The 21,075-nt window shown below is 35.9% G+C and overlaps 2 protein-coding genes across 2 annotated transcripts; both read left to right on the top strand.

Moving 5' to 3' along the window:
- Nucleotides 1–9,601: 9,601 nt before the first annotated feature.
- LOC146916735 (uncharacterized) lies at nt 9,602–15,235 on the top strand. Its single transcript, XM_085721721.1, has one exon. It carries the CDS (start codon nt 9,602–9,604, stop codon nt 15,026–15,028), a length of 5,427 nt encoding a protein of 1,808 aa, XP_085577847.1. The 3' UTR covers nt 15,029–15,235.
- A 1,602-nt stretch (nt 15,236–16,837) lies between these two features.
- On the top strand, nt 16,838–20,035 carry LOC146916736 (uncharacterized). Its single transcript, XM_085718705.1, has 2 exons — nt 16,838–16,967; nt 17,292–20,035. The coding sequence occupies exon 2, from the start codon at nt 17,300–17,302 to the stop codon at nt 18,467–18,469; it is 1,170 nt and encodes a 389-aa protein (XP_085574831.1). The 5' UTR covers nt 16,838–16,967; nt 17,292–17,299; the 3' UTR covers nt 18,470–20,035.
- The last annotated feature ends 1,040 nt before the right edge of the window (nt 20,036–21,075 follow it).

Here is a 21,075-nt window from a genome sequence, read left to right on the forward strand (position 1 = left end):
ATTTTTGAAAATCAATCTACTGAAATAAATGGAGTTTCTAAATATTTTTTAAATGGAGTTTTTAAATGAAATTTGAAATATTTTTTATCTTTAGAAAAGATAATCCAAAACATTAAAGATTTGAAGTTTTGCATTTTGTTTTATAAAATAAAATTGACATTGACTTTTTAATTTCGTGTTTCAAACAAAGAATGTGAACCAAGTTTTTTGTGAATTTGAAATGAGAGTAAGTTCAATTTTGAATTGAACTAATTATTAATGAGATGATCACAACTAATTTTCTGCCCTACCCACAAGTTAGTCGCATAGTCAACAATAAACAATGGCCTTTATTAGTGGGGGTGAATATATTGAACTTGTTTTATACTAATACTTATTCAATATTCTGCAGCAGAACACTATACTATTCCTTCTGCATTCATAACCCTGTTATTGATGAAAACTTGTTCCTTAAGCTTGTTAAATGTCTGGTATTTCCTGCCTGTCCATTCAACATTAGATTTCTAACCATCGTGTACAATATCGAAAGGTACATGTGAATAAGTTTGATTGTGTGATTTTAGGACTATAGAAGAGTGCTTGATCTACCAACTTTTAACTCATTGTGCTATATGTTCTTAACCTTTACCAATCAAAAGTGCAACCATAACCAACTTCCCATTTCTGATGCACACCTTGTACGTTAAGGTTCACCTTTTTATTGCTGCATTTGTGAACAAAATGTGGGGATCCACCCCGGCAGTAGAACTCATTGTAATTTTTTATTTTGTGGAATTAAAAGAAAGAGCAGAAAGAAACTCTACAGTGTACAATGTACCATATCCTCTCTACTAACTACACTTTAATGTAGTGGATTGAACATGTTTTATATTAGTAGCTATTGTGAAACCTAGCTTCAGTGTTGAGAAGAAGAGAGAAGTTACAGTCCCACATCGACTGAAGCAGAGATGTTATCCATGAATCCTTTTATATTGTAGTGAAATCGTTTTACGATATGAAAAAGCAGAGCTGTTTTGAAGAATTTTACATTAATAAGTCCTATTATGCGGCCATCCCTTTAAAATGCTCTGGGATGGTTGATTAGAGTAGATGAATTGAAAAAGTCACTGTTAAATCTAAGTTGATATCATGTTTTGACCATTTTTGAGCTATATTCCCATAGCTTCCTTTACAGCTCTGAGTCAGCTTCTTCTGATATCAAAAGAATAAATCACAGTGTACAATTATAAGCAATGTGACTTTGCATACAGTGGCTGCTCTTAGTTAGACAAGCATTCAAGTATATTGTCAGGAGCATAAGGAAGTACTCTTTCTATGAATTTATTGAAAAAATCCTAGTTCTTACATAATTGTTTTTCATGACAAATTTATCCCTCAGTGAACTGACATTGATATGGATTGGTCTCAAAAGTGGACTGTTAGGATCTCTGGTTGGGATAAGTTTGCATATCAATGGCTAATGGAATGTGATTCATGTTCAATGTTTATAGTTTGTGCCAAAGCTAGTTAGCTAATACAAACTATAGACAGGTAAAGAAATATATATATTAAAAAAAATAATGATTTAATTCAAAGTTTACAGTGTTTTCTTTGTTTAAAAAAAAAATAATGATTTAACTCAATGAAGACATATAAAACTGCTAGAAACATGAGTAGGGATGAAGAACAAACATATAAAATAGTTTTGTTTCTGATAGTCTCACATTGAAAATTCTGAAACAACCAAGAGGAAAATTACCTATAAAAACCCTTGTATACATGTTGACATGGTATAACAGTTTGGACCCAATAATTCATATTGTGTTGTCCACTTAATTTAATTAACTGTTTACTAGTAATAACTTTTGGACTGTTGATTTTCAAGAAGCTCAAAGGGATCAAAATTAATGTTATTAGATAATTGTTGATCCACTTAGTTTTTTGAAAATGAATATACCAAAACAATTCAAGTCCCTAATTTTTATTTTTATTTTTGTTAAATCAATCTTTTTTCTCTTTTGTTTGATAGAATGGGGGTAGAGATATTGAAGAATATTATGCAACAAAATGAATCCTTTGAACCTTGCTTTCTATATAAATGCCTGCATTATATGTGAATAAGAACAATTGGTCATTTGTCTAAATCATTTTCTAGTCTGACATAGAAAACATTGACATGTGAGTTGTGACTATACACTTGGCTAACTTGGCTCTGATACAAAGAAATGATTAATATATCAAGGATTGCCGCCATAATTCGTTTTCCAGTGTACTTGTTTAGTAATCGTAGTAAATAACTAGCTAGTTATAATCAGATTAGGTTTTAATTACAAAACATTTCTTTCTAACTTTATATAGAGACTTCATAATAGGGAGTCATGATATCAAGTTTTGATAAGCTTATTGCACTGTAATGAACTCTAAATCTTAGGAGTAATGATATCAAGTTTGGACCAAATTTGACCTATAATCCATATCTTCCTTGACAGCTTCTTCTGATATCAAAAAACTAAATTAGAATGGAGCAATGTGTCATAGTGTGTGGTTGCTGCTCTGTGCAATGAAAGGAATTAGACCAGGCATACTGGTATATGGTATGTATTTTAACGCAGGCTTTTTATGAATTTATTTGAAATTATGTGAAAGAACTAATTTAAATCAAAGAACTAATTACATAACTGTTATTAGTGAACTAACATTAATATGAATTGTTATCAAAAGTGGAATGTTAGAACTGGAAGTGTTTCATGTGCATATAAAATGATTCTCCTCTTCCTTAAAATGATTCTCCACTTTTCTATTCTTGACTTTTTCCTCAAATTCTCTTTCTCTACACAATCTATTTTAACTCTGCTAAAAGACTTTGATTTGTTTGAGTAATTGGATTTATTTGAAACATTGGATTCCTTTTCCAATGGATGATTGAATCTGAATGGTTCAAACTCCTTGATGGCAACCCCTGATTTCTCGATAATAACATGATCATCTTGAAGAAAGTAGTAGTTGGAGAGAATCCTTTGACAATGCCAATGAACACAATGGAGATATGGGCTCAAGTACACCAGTTGCCGTTTAGATTTATGGATGCTAAAGTTGGTGCTTTGGTCGGAAGCCGTATCGGAAGGATGGTCAAGTTTGATGAGGAAAATAATTATGGTCCATGGAGGAGGTTCATGAGAGTACGAGTAGAATTGACGTGGAAGAACCGATGCAACAAGACCTTGTGATAGAACGAGAAGAAGTCAGAACATAAAACTCGTTTTTAAATACGATAAACTAGGTAAATTTTTCTTTGTTTCTGGAGCTACAGGTCATACGGAGAATTTTGCAGTGATAAGTTTGAGCCTAGCTCCGCCAGTAGTGAAAAAAAATGGGGGCCTTACCTCTGTGCTGAGAATAATTCCGATGGTGGTCACAAGGTGGCGAGTAAATGGCTAGTTGGTAGCCATTCCGGTGGACGAAAGGAGGAGGGAACATCCATTAATGACAATCAAAGTAGTCATTCAATGGCAGTTGACAATTATGGAAATTCAAGACACAACTTTTCGGTGTATTAAAATTGAAGTTGATGCGCAAACAAGAGCATTAATTTTTTTTTCAAATATATGGAATGTCAACGATCGGATGAGGCGGAAATAGTAAGATGGTGGACAGAAATTGATCCCACTGGTAATACTAGTGGTGGGTCCAGAAAGGAGGAGGTCAAAACCAATAAGAAGATTTTTGCTACGAATCTCCCAAAATCAGATCAAGTAAATCAAGTGCTAGCGCGCACACACCCCCCACATATTTTCATACAAAAATTCACCATTTTCATACAAATTCATCATTTTCAGTTTTACGGAAATTAGTTCATTAACTAACCTTTGTCCTTAAGGTTATATGAATCATATGACTTGTGCACCATTTCATTATATGCGCTTCATCGAAATTCAAGAATATAATATTCTTACAGGTTTTATTTTGGTCTTTTTTCTTAGCCATTCTGACAATGATTGATGGAAATTTGTTCCTTAAACTTGTTAAATGCCCTGTATCTTCGGTTTGTTCATAGAACATGAAAATGCAAACTAGATTAAGATATTTTTAACAATCTAGGTACATGTAAATTGGTTTGATTATGTGATTTTTAGAACTATAAAAGAGTGCTTGATCCACCAACTTTTTCCTCATTGTGCTATATGTTCTTAACCTTTACCTCTATTATACAACAAATGCATGATTTTAGGACTATAAAGTGCTTAATTAGTGTTAACATGAATGCCTTTTTCAAACAAACTAATAATTACTCAGTAGCGGTTACTTAATTATCTAAGCTATGAGTTTTGAGTGTTTTTCTGATATCTACATCATTTCGAAAAACACAATAATGAGATGATTGAGAGAGATCATGTGAAACTTTGAATGAGCACGAGCCTACAATTTCAAAATGAAATTAAATGTTGTAGTCCATGCAAGTACCAACTTCCCATTTCTTATGCTCACCTTGGACATTAGTCCCACATCGAAAAAACTGTAGCAGCCAAGAGTAAGATTTAGTTATAAAACAACCAAGAGGAAGACTTACTTATAACTAACTACTTGGACCCAATACTTCCTGTTGAGTTTTTACGGCCTGTTTGGTGCGCAGGATAAGAAAATAGGATATATCATATCCTGGTTAAATCCGTTGTTTGGTGCATCAGTAGGAAAGGATAAAATAATCCTATTACTTATCCTATCCTATTGTTTCTTTGTAATTTTAATCCTTAGTTTTTGGTGGGTAAACAACCTGATAGCATAAAGCTATCAAACGCGCATCATCTATTCCTCAGTAAACCTGTTTCGACCCTCTGCTTCTCCTTTTTTCATGTTCTATTCTTTTTTTCATTTTTTTTCTTGAACTTCTTCTCAATCGATATCAATTCCAATCAATTTTCTTCATGTTTCCTTCCTCCAATATATTTTCTTCCCAATGAATTTGGCTGCTGCACATGAATTGGAAAATTCCATTTACGATTTTCCACTATTTTCTTCATATGAAAATTGGCTGTTTTGTGTAATTGATTTTCTGCAATCGATTTGCTTCCCAATGTTACTCCAATCATTTTTGCTTCCGAATATGTTTTGTGCAACCAATTTTGTGGACAATTTTTTTTTCCATAATTCTTTATAACTTTCTTCATAATTAATGTTTTTAATACAATATTTGAGTTTGCTTTATTTATATTTGAATTTATTTTATTTAAGTTTATTTCCTTTTTAGAATTATTTTACTTCAATTGCATGTTATTTAATTTCAGGAACAAATATTCTAAAGATTGCGTCTTGGAGCAAAAGAAAGGGATTGAGAGCTGATTCGGGATGAAAATAAGAAGATTCGGTGCAAAAATATAACATCCCCCAAGTCAGAAACTTGGCACGGCCCGTGCCACCAGCCACACGGCCGTGCTAGCCTTCAGGATCACTTTTGCTGCTTTTCTGCTTCCCGGACAAGATACCTATTAGTTTCCTTCTGACCTAAAAGCCCATGGTTTCTTGTGGAACATTCTAGTGTTATATTTCTTAGGGCTTAAGTCACTGTAAACTATAAATAGAGTAGCTAGCTATCACAACAATTCATCTTTTGTTCTTGGAATAAAAGTTCACCTTTATTTTATGGGTCTTGCTAACGAGTGCCCTAAGGGCAATGGTTATGAAATCTAAAAGTAGAAGTTTTGTCTTGGAAATGTAAGATGTTACATTTGATCAAGTAGTAATTATACTACTTTTTATTAAAAACTTACTTGTGTTTAGTTGTTAACCAATGCCCTTAAGGCACTAGTTAGCATTCTCCTTATTTTATTTACTTTTATGTTCTTCTTCTTCTTCTTCTTCTTCTCTTCTCTTCTATGTCTACAATGAACGTGATGTCTACAATGAACGTGAGTGAGTAGACTCTTCTTGTCTTGGGATTGTTGGATAAGTCTAATGACGTAATCCTAATCAATCCAAGCCTTGAATCCTAATTTTATGTAAACCTAATTTCTAATCTATTTCACCGTTCTTATAATCAATAACAAATATTAATCGATGGATCGAAAGATGAAGTTTATTAGTTGTTATAGACTCATCACAAATATTAAGCGATGTATCGAAAGATGAAGTTTTAATATTGGAACAAGTGAATATAGACAAGGATTGCGAAACATGAAAATAGTCTAGCAAACCTTGAGACAATAAAGTTTCGAGCTTCAAGGATTTCAATAGCAATCAACCATGAAAATAGGCGTGGTTGCTAGAGAAACACACTCACTGAGACCAAAAGGAGATGTGATAGGGTAAAAAGAAACTTGTCTTTAGAAAAAAGGTCTAACATAAAGTTCTAGGTTTAAGGTTTGATTTGAGAAGGGTTTGTCACCATGACGGACCAATAATCTCAAGGCACCTTTTATTATTATTGTTATTTTCTTTCAATTAAAAATCCAAACTATTAATCATTGTTGAAAGTTAATTGAATTCATAACTCCCTGTCGGAACAATACTCTTATTACTACTTCGGTAAACCGTGCACTTGCGGATTTACTACATCTAACTCCCTGTCGGAACGATACTCTTATTACTATATATATTTTTTATTTTATATATATATATATATATATATATATATATATATATATATATCACTATCATATCATATCTTTATCCATTTTCTAATCTTATCATATGCAGGGCCGTTCCTAGAGTTTTACAGGCCTTAGGCATAATATGAAAAAGGGCCCCTTACATAATACATCATAATTTTTTTTAACTCTTTATTGTGATTTTATCATGTCTTCTTTTCTTTTTTTCCCCGCTTTTTACTACCAAAAAGAACAAAAAAACAAAAAAAGATGAATGGGCCACATGATCCAGAATTCGTCTCACATGATTTAACACGATGATATAATTTAATTTTTTGGGACCTTTGAAAGACAACATTAAGATTAATTTCTCTAGTAGGCTTATTTTCAACTAAAATATAATTTGTTTTGTTATAAATTTCCCAATTTTTTGGATAATAAATATGATAAATATATTTAATATTAGTGAGGCACATTATTTGAAACAAAGGGCCTAAAAAAATATTACAAATGTATTCGATAATAATTTGTTTGACACATTATTAAGAAAAACTAAAAAATTTATAGGGAGCGTGTAGATAGAAATCTTTGTATATAAAGGGGTATATATAGCAAATTGAGACAAAAGAGTCATAAATATTAACAGGCTTCAATACAGACTTTCAACATGTTTGGGCCTTTCAGTAATCTTTGCTATACACACCCCCCAAATACCAAATATTTCTATATACACCCCCTTTCGTAAAACCATAGGGCCCCCTACTGATAGGGGCCCTAGGCCGTCGCACCCCCGACCCTGATCATATGTCTATCCTATCATGCGCACCAAACGGACTCTTAGAGTCCACAAAGTTATAATGAATTATTAAGTAGGTCATTAGTAAAATGTTTTGGTATTTTAATTTTTGGAGGGCACTGTGGATTTAAAAATTAATGTTATTAAGTGTTTTTGAATCCTCAATCTACTTCAGAAGTCAATGTACTAAATAACCTGAGTCTCATTTATTATTATTTTTTTTGGATGGATATATTATCTAAAGAAATAAATCCTTTCTCTCTAAATGCTCACATCATGTGCAACCAAAAAGAAAAAAATGCAAACATCGTGTTTTAAAGGTTATTTGCCTAAATTCTTGTTTGTTCTATATAATCTTAAACTCAAACTCGATTAGATTATTAATTGAATTTGATTAGATAGTTAATTGAATTTGGTTGGTTAATAAACCAAATGAACTGACTTGAGTTAATTGAAAATATTGAAAATTAAGTTTGTTAATTTATTAAGCTGAATTTGATAGTTTGACTCATTTTACAAGTTAGCTCAATTATATATATAACACTTTTTTTTAAGGAAATATAATACTTCGATTATTTTCTAAAAAATTGAATACATTAACCTATAATTTAATTTGTTAGATTAAATATTTAAAACTACATTAAATTTGATCCTTCCTACGCTTGAGATAGTTTTGATTTGGGTAAATTACGCTCTCATCACCTAAGAAAAGCTTGAATTACACTTCCCTCCTCTTGTATTATAAAATATATCTCCCTTAAAAAGTAGAACTTATACTCTCTTCCCTTATGAGATACTTGAATTACAGCCTCCTCCCTAATAATTAAATATGCAACACACATTATTCTATTTTAACATAAACAAACAATTTTATGATATTGATAACCGACAAAAATGTAGGTTATTACCTTCAATTTTACCTCTAAACCAAGTTTCTTTTGAGTGATTGCATAACTTATTTCTCCTTATTTTCGTGTGTTTTTAATTGTTTTACTATGCTGATCTCCTTTGCAATTTATTGCATGATTGTTGAACATTTGACTTGCTCCAAGGATGTTTGGTTATGTAGGAATGGAGACGGATAAAAGGTGAGTCAGAAGATAGCTTCAAAGTGGATGGATACATGTTTGGTTAAAGTTTGCTGATAGATTCTTGCTGGCCAACAGGCGCTAGGCGCCAGAACCACGTTTTTGAGGCGCCAGACACCTTAAAGAGGGCGCTAGGCGCCCTAGTCGGGTCCAAAGCGCCCCGTGTTGGGCCTGTTATGCTATAAATACGTTTTTAATCAGATTGCAAGCATCTTTTTATCATTATTGAGCAGAGAAACTTGTGACCTAGCAGAGAAAACAGAGAGGAGGCGGCTTACAACACCATTGAAGGAGATTTATCAAGAATCGTTCATGGATTGTTCTTGTAATTCTTCTTTAATCTCTTTCTCTTGTTTAATTGTTATGAGTAACTAAACCCTCCGTTGTTGGGGATGAGTAGACCTAGATGAATACTTTTGTCGTATGATTTGATTATGATTATTGATGAAACTTGTTGAATTATTTTTCTTATCTCCATGCTTAATGCTTTTATTGATTGATCACCTTTAAATTGATTTATGGTTTATATTGTGAAACGGAAGTGGAATTTATAAATGCTTTGAGATAAGAAATTCTTGCCTTTGTAGTCTAGGAATAGATGCAAACCCTTGAAACCATTTGAGAATTCTTGTTCATTCATGCTTAATTCTAATCTTAAATTCACTAAGGAATTAGGGGTTATTTTAGGATTAAAGATTTTGTCACTAAGGAATTAGGGCAAGAATAAATTAGAGGATTCGGTAATGATTCGATAAGCTGATTCAATTGTCATATTCAAGTTGTTAACTCAAGATAGTCATCTAGTGAAACTCATCCCTGACAATTTCATTATTATAAAGTTCAAACAATTTTACCTTGCTTAATTTTCATTATTGCTATCAAACCAATCTCATACCTTTTTGTTCAACTAAGTCACAAATATTATTCGACAGTATAACGCGATCCTCGAGTTCGACACTCGGTCTTACCGTTTTAAATTTACTACTTGCACGATTTCGTACACTTGCGAAAATCGTTATCAAGTTTTTGGCGCCGCTGCCGGGGATTGCCAAATCACTGTTGAATTTTATTTTTCTTAATTGAAATTTTTTGCTCTGCAACAAAATTATTGCTTTTATTTTATTTTAAATTATCACTCACTCTTTTTCTAACCTTGTATGCGAGGCCAGCCCTCAGCTGAACTTACCTTTATTCCAGAAGTTGAAAAGTACTGCCGAGCAATCCGGAAAGAAACAAAACTCAGGAAACTTAGGGAACAAGAAGAGGCAAGTAAGGTGGAGGCTGACACGGAAGAAGAGGTGCTTGAAGTAAACGAAGAGATGGAGGAAACACCAGGGCCACAGCCCCAACCTGCAGAAAGACTTCTTGGAGACTATGGGGCCCGTGACAGAAACCGAAACAGGTTGACCATTACTAATCAGCCTGTAACGGTGGACAAGTTTGAGATCAATCCCGGTCTATTGCGGGAGTTGAAAGAGAATCAGTATGCTGGAAAGTACAATGAAGATGCCAACAAGCACTTGAAGAGTTTCTTGATACTCTGTGAGACAGCAAAAGTGCAAGGGCATTCTGAAGAAGCCAAACGGTCGAGACTTTTTCCGTTTACTTTGACTGATGACGCTTATGAGTGGTTTGATTCCTTACCTGCTGGTAGCATAACAACTTGGAATGAGATGGAAGACAAGTTCTTGGAGCAATTCTTTCCTACAGCCCTGTTTGTGAGAAGGCGACAAGACATTTCCAGCTTCCAACAGAAAGAGGGAGAGTCTTTGGGAGAAGCGTATAAAAGGTACAAGAAGCTACTCTCATCATGTCCCGAGCACAACTTTGATACTACAGTTCAAATGCAGATTTTCTGTAATGGTCTACGTCTGGCTACTAGACAAGTCCTAGACACAGCTTCCGGTGGTTCCATAAATTTCAAAACCGCCTCTCAAATAATCAAAATCATTGAAGCTGTTGCACTTAATGAACAAATGGAGATGTATGATAGAACTGGTGGCACAAGGGGAGGACTCATAGATCTGAATCAACTTGAGTTCAAAAATGCTCAAAACATATTAACTGGTAAGCAGATTCAAGATGCAGTAGCTGCTGAAGTGTCAAAGAAAATGGCAGCACTTAACTTAACTCAACCCCAAGTTGCTCCGGTGAATCAAATGAACACTGTCAAATGTGATTGGTGTGCTGGCCCTCATTTCACTATGCATTGTGATGTGCCCATGGATGCAACCCAAGTGGAGATGGTGAACTACCTCAGCAGTCAAGGGAACCAGGTTAGAAATAACCCTTTTGCAAATACATATAATCCAGGCTGGAGGAACCATCCAAATTTCTCATGGAAAAATCAACAAGGTGGTTCTCAAAATCAACAACAAGGGGGTTATCAAGGAGGTCCATCAAACCAAGCTCCAAAGAAGGCTGATTGGGAGTTAGCTATAGAAGCAATGGCAACCAACATGAATTCCTTAGCTCAAGAAACCAGAGAGGCTCAAAAGAATACAAGGGCTTCAATCAAAAATCTTGAAACTCAAGTTGGTCAAATTGCTCAACAACTCTCACAACGAGCTCCAGGAACCCTTCCAAGCAACACTGTCGTCAATCCAAGGGATCATGAAAATGTGAACATGGTTACCACAAGAAGCATGAAGAGGGATGAATCACTATCATCTCAAGCTAAACATGATGAAGGTGACCCATCTCCTGAACTAATTGAAGTGGAGGTTGAAGTGCGTGATGTTGTTGATACTCAGGTTGTCGAAGAGCCAGAAAAGAAAAAGAACGATGACCTCCCAAAGCCACAAATCAAGCTGCCTTATCCTCAAAGGTTGAAGAGAGAAAAAGATGAGAAGTGCTTTGCAAAATTCATCGAGATGTTCAAGAAGTTACAAATCAACATCCCATTTGCTGAAGCTCTCCAACAAATGCCTTCATATGCAAAATTCATGAAGGACATCCTTTCAAGGAAGAGAACAATTGATGATGAAGATGTGATGCTCACCGAGCAGTGTAGTGCGGTCTTACAAAGAAAAATACCAAGGAAACTAAAAGACCCCGGGAGTGTCACTATTCCTTGTACCATTGGGGATAGAACTTTCAAGAAAGCTTTGATTGATCTTGGAGCTAGTGTGAGCTTGATGCCGCTGTCCATCTACAAGAAACTTGGCATCGGAAGGGTAAGAGATACAAGGATGACATTGCAGTTTGCAGATAAGTCCTACAAATTTCCTTATGGCATAGTTGAAGATGTTCTTGTGAAGGTTGATAAATTCATCTTTCCGGTAGATTTTGTTGTTCTTGAGATGGAAGAAGATGATGACATCCCATTGATACTAGGACGTCCGTTCTTACAAACTGGAAGGTGTTTGATTGATATGGAAGATGGTACATTGACTTTGAAATTCTTTGATGAAGTGGTCAAGCTAAATGTACTCAAAGCTATGAAACATCCTGAAGAAAAGGAGAAATGCTATAGGGTAAATTTGATCAAATCCTTTGTGAAAGAAAAATTACAAAAAGAAGTGCCAGCTTTACCACTTGAAAGAGTCTTGAGTTTACCACCAGAGGTTGCTGAAGAAAGTGAAGACCCCCATGAATGTGAAGTTCTAGCTATGTTAGAGGCTTGCCCATCCCACAACCGTCGCACCCCTACTAGGTGGGAGGAATTACATCCTCAAGAAGAAGTTGTGGAAAAATCAAAGAAAGAACCGGTAGTTGAACTCAAACCATTACCTCCTCACTTGAAGTATGTGTTCCTTGGTGAGAAAGAGAAGTACCCAGCTATCATAAGTGCTAGTTTGAGCAAACTTGAAGAAGAGAAACTATTAAGGGTGCTTAGAATGTACAAGGGAGCTCTAGGCTGGTCCATTGATGACTTGAAAGGCATAAGTCCTACGTTCTGCATGCATAAGATCTTGATGGAGGATAATTACAAGCCGGTGGTGCAACCACAACGAAGACTCAATCCAGCCATGAAGGAGGTAATCAGAAAAGAGGTTGTCAAGCTACTTGAAGCAGGTATTATCTATCCCATTTCAGACAGTTCGTGGGTTAGTCCTGTCCAAGTTGTTCCTAAAAAGGGCGGGACAACCGTGGTGATGAATGAGAAGAATGAGTTGATCCCAACTCGCACAGTCACTGGGTGGAGAGTATGCATAGACTACAGAAGGCTGAACACTGCAACCAGGAAGGATCACTTCCCACTACCTTTCATTGATCAGATGCTTGAGAGGTTGGCGGGTCATGAGTACTACTGCTTCTTGGACGGTTACTCCGGTTACAACCAGATTGCTGTAGCACCAGAGGACCAGGAGAAAACTGCTTTCACATGTCCTTATGGGATATTTGCTTACAGGAGGATGCCATTTGGGCTATGCAATGCCCCTGCCACGTTTCAAAGGTGTGTTATGTCCATATTCTCCGATATGCTTGAAAAACATATCGAAGTTTTTATGGACGATTTCTCTGTCTTTGGCTCTTCTTTTGATAATTGTTTGCATAATTTATCTCTTGTATTGGAAAGATGTCAAAAAACTAATTTAGTCCTAAACTGGGAAAAATGTCATTTCATGGTAAGAGAAGGAATTGTTTTGGGTCACCGAATCTCCCACAAGGGGATAGAAGTTGACCAAGCAAAAATTGAAGTAATAGAAAAACTTCCTCCTCCCACCAATGAGAAAGGCATTAGAAGCTTTTTAGGCCATGCAGGTTTTTATAGGAGGTTCATTAAAGATTTTTCAAAAATAGCAAAACCCCTCACTAACCTGCTTGTCAAAGACATCCCTTTCCAATTCAATGATGAGTGTTTAAAAGCTTTTAACACTTTGAAGCAAAAATTGATCACTGCCCCTATTGTCATTGCACCTGATTGGTCACTACCTTTTGAAATTATGTGTGATGCAAGTGACATAGCTGTTGGGGCAGTGCTTGGTCAAAGAAAAGATAAATTGTTGCATGTAATTTATTATGCAAGTCATGTGCTGAATCCGGCACAACTTAATTATGCCACCACTGAAAAAGAACTTCTGGCTGTTGTTTATGCTTTTGATAAATTTAGATCTTACTTGTTAGGGTCTAAAGTTATTGTTTACACTGACCATGCTGCACTAAGGTATTTGTTTTCTAAGCAGGAATCTAAGCCAAGGCTTCTTAGGTGGATACTGTTGTTGCAGGAATTTGATTTAGAGATCCGTGACAAGAAAGGATCGGAGAACATGGTGGCTGATCACCTTTCTCGTTTGGAGAAGATGGATGAAACGGAGGAGGAGAGGCCTATCCAGGACCTCTTTACTGATGAGCACATCTTAGCTGTTACGATGGTGCCGTGGTTCGCGGACTTTGCGAACTACATGGTGGGTAAGATTATACCTCTTGACTTTAACTCCCAACAACGTAAGAAATTCCTGCATGACTGCAAGTCATATGTGTGGGATGAACCATTTTTGTACAAAAGGGGGGTTGATGGTTTGTTAAGAAGGTGTGTCCCCGAAGATGAACAGGAAAAGGTGTTGTGGCATTGTCATGACTCCAGCTACGGGGGACATTTTAGTGGGGATAGGACTGCTGCAAAAGTCCTTCAATCAGGCCTGTTCTGGCCTACTCTTTTTAAAGATGCCTTCACCTATGTTAAGAAATGTGATCGCTGCCAACGCACAGGAAATATTTCAAAAAGAAACGAGATGCCACAAAACCCCGTGTTAGAAGTGGAAATCTTTGATGTATGGGGAATTGATTTCATGGGACCATTCCCATCCTCATGCTCAAAGATGTACATTTTGGTGGCAGTGGATTACGTTTCTAAGTGGGTAGAAGCAATTGCCACGCAAACCAATGATGCTCAAGTAGTGGTTGCCTTTCTTAAGAAAAATATTTTTTCACGCTTTGGGGTACCTAGAGCGCTAATTAGTGATGAAGGCACCCACTTCCTCAATCGAAAGATGGAGGCGTTGTTGAAAAAGTACAATGTGCATCATCGGATTGCCACACCTTACCACCCTCAGACAAGTGGCCAAGTAGAAGTGTCAAATAGGCAAATCAAGCAAATCCTTGAAAAAACTGTGAACTCGTCCCGAAAGGATTGGTCACTTAAGCTTGATGATGCCTTGTGGGCATACAGGACCGCATTCAAAACTCCTATAGGTATGTCTCCTTTTCAAATTATTTATGGAAAATCTTGTCACTTACCATTGGAACTAGAACATAAAGCATTATGGGCCACCAAATTCCTAAATTTTGATCTGTCTAAAGCGGGTGAATCTAGAATTCTTCAACTTCATGAGTTGGACGAGTTCCGGAATTTCGCCTATGAAAATGCCAAAATTTTTAAAGAAAAAACAAAGAAATGGCATGACAAAAAGATCCAAAATAGGGAATTTCGGGAAGGGCAACTAGTTCTACTTTTCAATTCCAGGTTGAGATTGTTTCCCGGAAAGTTGAAATCAAGGTGGTCTGGTCCATTCAAAGTTTCAAAAGTTTTCCCATATGGTGCTGTTGAAGTGAAGGATCCAGACTCAGAAAGAACATTCAAGGTGAATGGACAAAGACTCAAACCATACTATGGGGGAGAGTCTGAGCGTCCAACCTAGTCCATCACATTGCAAACCATTTAAAAAATGGTGCGTCAAGCTTAGGACGGTAAACCAGCGCTTGATGGGAGGCAACCCATCTGAGGGAGTTATCTTTTTCCTTGTTTTTGTTCTGTTTTTTTTATTCTTGTTGAGTTAAAAAAAAATTGTGTTTTGAGTCAAGTCTTTGTTGAGTCGAGTCTTTGTCTATATAAAAAAAAAGAAAAAAAAAAATCTTTTGAGTCAAGTTTAGTTAAATTATGCAAGTGTCGATGATGTTGCACCCTTGGTTGCTACTCAGTTGTAACAATGCTTGTTGAAGTGCATGAATTTCATAACCTTTCCATTTAAAAAAAAAATGAAAAATATTCATTAAAATTGTTTTTGTCTCAGAGAGCTGTTTTTACCATCAAGACAGAGGGCTAGCTTACTTCTAAAGTTCAAGAGCATTACTATGGGGCTTGCTGCGGAAGATGCTCATCAGAATCACCACTACTTTTCTCTATAGCATAACCGGTGAGGAATTTGAGCCAAATACTTTCCATTTTATTTACCATATTTCTTTCATTTGTGAGTATCCATGTTTCAATGTTATTTTCCTCGAGTTTGCATTAGTTCTCTACAGTCTATTGGTCGTATTGTCATACACACGAGGCACTTGTTTGGTACTCTGAGCCTTTTCAAGCCACCCTGATTATTGTGATTATCCTTTGCTAACCCCTTTGAGCCTCCATGCAAAATTCTTTGTTGTTTTCGTGACAAACCGTGTCACAAGTTTTAAACCCAAAATGTTACATTTGTTTAATTTCTTTGGAGTTAGATAGAACCATAGGTACTTGATATTGAGTTTAAAACTAAGTTTGGGGTTGCCTTTGAAATTAGCAACGTTGTAAGTTTAAGGTGAGGTACTAGTAAAACTTGGTAAACAAAAAAAAAAATGAAAAATGGTAGACTTAAAAAAAAAAAAAAAAAGGGGGTCTACAGAAGAAAAAAATTAGAAAAATAAGAGCCAAGGAATCAAAAAAATAAAATAAATTGGTCTCTTAAAAAAAAAAAAATGTAGATAATGAATAAGCAGTTTTACTAGTTCCCATGTTGTTTTGGCAAAGAGATTGAAGGTTGGAAGTACTTTAATTTTTAGGGATCCATAGTGTGTATCTAACTCCAATTCTTTTGTTTAGTCCACTTTCCCAAATTTATCCACCCTTAACCCAAGCCACGTTACAATCCTGAAAGACCTCTAAAGTGTGTGTGATGGTACTTGACTTTGAAGGATTGTTTAGAATTTCTTCAAGTTCATAGGAAAATGCATTAACATGTTGAGTTGAGCGGGCAAATGCGATATGACCAGCCCCACTGGCTTTGAGAATTGGTGAGGAAGAGAATAGGGAAAAGAGTGTGGTTGAAAGAATAAGCTATCTTCTCTAAGTCTGCCCCGCTTGAGCGAAAGTGGTAAGCTAGTCAACGTCTGAGGTGGGACAAACAAGGATTTGAGCACCCTCTCGGAAAGGTAAGTAAATTTTTCATATTTGTGCAAACTTTGACTTTTTAGCTATTCTGTTACTCGAGGACAAGCAACATAGTAAGTTTGGGGTTGCGATTACTCGTCATTTTCATAATAGTTTGTTAGTTTTAGACTTTGTTTTAATTAATTTTCTTCGTTTTTCTTGTTTTAAGTTTGTAGTCATTTTCTTTAAAAAAAAAAAAAAAAAAAAAAAATTGAAGTTGCGTTGCAACTTTTCATTGTGTTTATTATTTGTTTTTTAACTTTTCGTTATAAAAAAAAAAAAAAAGAAAAGTATATATTATAAACAAAACCGAAAAAAAATCGATGCCCATTCTTTCCCTGTTCTCTTTTCACGCAAAACAACAGGGGCTTCTTTCTCTTGCATCAATTGCATAAGCCCTTCTCTTCACTGAATCCCCACCTTTCTTTTGTTAAGTTTTCTAAACTCCACAAGTAAGTTTCTTCAACTCTTTGATTTCAATTTGAATGCGAAATTGCTTGATGTAATTTGCTGTCACGTTAATTTGAATGTTAATTTGCTGCTTGTGGTTTTTATTTTGGGTTTAATTTATGAGATTGAATGCTTGGTATTAGTTGTTATAATTTTCATGATGCCCTCTAGGTGTTTGATATTTTTCCTGATACAAAGGAACACTAGTTTGAAGGTTATTTGTCTAACTAAGTTGATAATGACTGAGAATTGGGTTCTAACTCACCTTGTGAAGAAGCTACTGACCTGTTTGTGTGAAACAACATTTATTCTACCTTGTTTTGTAGATTATCCCATGTCTCGAACAGGAAGAGGTAAAACTGCCACATCGGTGCCAAAATTCGATGCCAAAAAGTTTCTCTCTGTAGAATGTGAAAGCAGAAAGGGGTTACTTGCTCGTCGGAGTATCATTCATGAAAGGGTGCTCTCGATACCCGGAGATGATATGCCTCCAATCCCTATTCAGATTGAGAAGAGAGGTTGGGAGTACTTAGTGACATATCCAGGAGAAAAGGAGGCATATGCTGAGTTAGTCGTTGAGTTCTACTGCAACGCGTATTGTCCACAGAAAGATAAGCAAAAAGGGATAAGTTTTGTGAGAGGGAAACACATTTCTTTTGATGCTGACACTATTAATTCCCTGTTGAAAAGCAAGTTACCCAAAACTAGGGATGAATGGCCAGCCTTCAAAAAAAATGTCAACACTGTTAGCCTCTTGAAGGAGTTATGTAAGGATGGAACCTACTGGATGTTGGATTCAACCGGAAAGCCCAAAAAGTTTCCCTCTTCGTCGCTTGTGCCTTTACCAAAAATTTGGTCAGCATATATTGGGTCCAATCTAGTTCCATGCTCGAATGTTTCAGATATTAAAGTGGAGAAAGCTGCCCTCATTTCAGCAATTATGACCGGGAAAGTAATTGATGTCGGGAAAATTATTCATGCTCAGATTCAAAACATCGCCAACTCGGCCACAAATGCGTTGGCATTCCCTCGGTTGATCACCCTGTTATGTGAAAAGGCCAAGGTTGACATGAAATCTCTCCCTCCTTTGAAGAAACATACTGTTATTGATTGGAACTATGTCCGCAAGTACTGTGGGGTGGATGACGATGACGATGTTGATGAGCCAAAAGGGAAAAGGGTTCGATGGCAGTCAGGTGTAGGGAGCTCCCACCAATCAGCCCAAACCACTCAAAGTCGTGAGGAGAGAATTGATGTTTTAGAAGGAAATGTGCAAGCCCTTCGTAGAGCTGGTCAAATCCAATATGAAGATGTCATGAAGGCGCTAGGGGTAATAGGTAAGAGCTTGAAGGTAACTATTCCAGAAGCACGAACATCAGAGGAGTTAGATCAACTTGTTGGTTGGGTCCCTATGCCGGTGCAATCATCAGATGAAATTCAAACTGAAGAGGTTGGTGGAGAGTCCGGAGAAGGAAGTGACCGGGAAGAGTTCAGTGAGGACTAGTTATCTTCATCGGGAGAGAGAAGCACATGAGTTACTTTCATCAATTAATTTCATCTCTGCTTAACTCTTTATCTTTTATTTTCCTGTTTAGAACTTGCAATTAGTGCACTTATTTTCTATGTCATTAGGAGTTATAGGTCAAAGTAGTTTCTGTCAGTTCTCATTTGTAGCAATTATCTTTTGAATTAAGTATTTTGTTCAGGTTGAGTTAGGGTCCGATGATGACTTTTATGGTGAATTAGTAGGCTCTGTTAGTCCCCCTACGACGCAGCCTTGTGAAAAATCCCATTTGGTAATTACATGAAGTTGCAACTTTAGTGAGAGTGGAAATTTGCATAGTAAGGAATAACAAGAATCATGTTGGTAAATATAAGTCTGAAATGCACATAGAGTAGCATAAATTAGTGTGGGAAGCACAACGAAACAAAAATTCCCATCTAGCTTATGTGAAAGAAAATGGTCATTTGATTCATATGTTTAGTGGCATGATTAGGGTTATTCATTGTGATGTTTGTTTTTACACAGGAGCAAGAAGAAAGTGAACTGCACACACACACACACCATATACCTATGTGGGGAATGATCCAAGCTGTTTCGTCAGGGGATGACTTAGATGTCTGCTTTAGTAACCATACCTGAGGGAAATCCCACTTAAAAAAAAAAAAATTAATTCGATGTCTGCCGTCTTCATATTATGCTAGGAATTAGGAACTGACAGTCAATGCTTTTCATTTGCATCACTCGAGGTCGAGCAATGTTTAAGTTTGGGGTTGTGATAACCGACAAAAATGTAGGTTATTACCTTCAATTTTACCTCTAAACCAAGTTTCTTTTGAGTGATTGCATAACTTATTTCTCCTTATTTTCGTGTGTTTTTAATTGTTTTACTATGCTGATCTCCTTTGCAATTTATTGCATGATTGTTGAACATTTGACTTGCTCCAAGGATGTTTGGTTATGTAGGAATGGAGACGGATAAAAGGTGAGTCAGAAGATAGCTTCAAAGTGGATGGATACATGTTTGGTTAAAGTTTGCTGATAGATTCTTGCTGGCCAACAGGCGCTAGGCGCCAGAACCACGTTTTTGAGGCGCCAGACACCTTAAAGAGGGCGCTAGGCGCCAGGAGAGCATTGCAGAGGCGCCAGCTCTCTGGAAGTGGGCGCTAGGCGCCCATGCAGCAGCGCAGCGCTGCGATTGTTCGTGATTTTCAAGCTGTGCACCGGCGCTAGGCGCCCTAGTCGGGTCCAAAGCGCCCCGTGTTGGGCCTGTTATGCTATAAATACGTTTTTAATCAGATTGCAAGCATCTTTTTATCATTATTGAGCAGAGAAACTTGTGACCTAGCAGAGAAAACAGAGAGGAGGCGGCTTACAACACCATTGAAGGAGATTTATCAAGAATCGTTCATGGATTGTTCTTGTAATTCTTCTTTAATCTCTTTCTCTTGTTTAATTGTTATGAGTAACTAAACCCTCCGTTGTTGGGGATGAGTAGACCTAGATGAATACTTTTGTCGTATGATTTGATTATGATTATTGATGAAACTTGTTGAATTATTTTTCTTATCTCCATGCTTAATGCTTTTATTGATTGATCACCTTTAAATTGATTTATGGTTTATATTGTGAAACGGAAGTGGAATTTATAAATGCTTTGAGATAAGAAATTCTTGCCTTTGTAGTCTAGGAATAGATGCAAACCCTTGAAACCATTTGAGAATTCTTGTTCATTCATGCTTAATTCTAATCTTAAATTCACTAAGGAATTAGGGGTTATTTTAGGATTAAAGATTTTGTCACTAAGGAATTAGGGCAAGAATAAATTAGAGGATTCGGTAATGATTCGATAAGCTGATTCAATTGTCATATTCAAGTTGTTAACTCAAGATAGTCATCTAGTGAAACTCATCCCTGACAATTTCATTATTATAAAGTTCAAACAATTTTACCTTGCTTAATTTTCATTATTGCTATCAAACCAATCTCATACCTTTTTGTTCAACTAAGTCACAAATATTATTCGACAGTATAACGCGATCCTCGAGTTCGACACTCGGTCTTACCGTTTTAAATTTACTACTTGCACGATTTCGTACACTTGCGAAAATCGTTATCAGATATCTACTAATTTTGAACCACCATTTAATTAAGAAAAGTAAATTCATTTCTTTATAATTTAAATGTCAGTGATAATTAAATTTAAATATTTTGTTGTTAATTTTATAATTTAGAATATAGAATTCACTTTTAAATAATCATATTTTATCCACTTTATTAATATTTCACTCATTTTAATTTCATTTTGTGTTGTTTTATGTCTTATATTAGGGTTTACAAGTAGATGACAATGAAATTGTGAATAAAAAATAGAGAAAAAATGAATTCGAATTTTGATTATATTAAAATGGACTCACAATACTATTTTTCTTCAGAGTCTATTAGATTTTTTTTGCTAGATTATTAGAAATAAAAAAACTATTATGGGAGAGGAAATTTAGGCATGGCAATGGGGCGGGGTGGGGACGGGTTTTGCCTTTCCCATCCCCATCCCCTACTCTCATATATTTACCCGTTACCCTACCCATACCCAACGGGGGATGAGAAAT

This window comes from Medicago sativa, chromosome 6 (genome assembly GCF_051527215.1).
Source record: "Medicago sativa cultivar Bolivia chromosome 6, Bolivia_mono, whole genome shotgun sequence".
Lineage (NCBI taxonomy): Eukaryota > Viridiplantae > Streptophyta > Magnoliopsida > Fabales > Fabaceae > Medicago > Medicago sativa.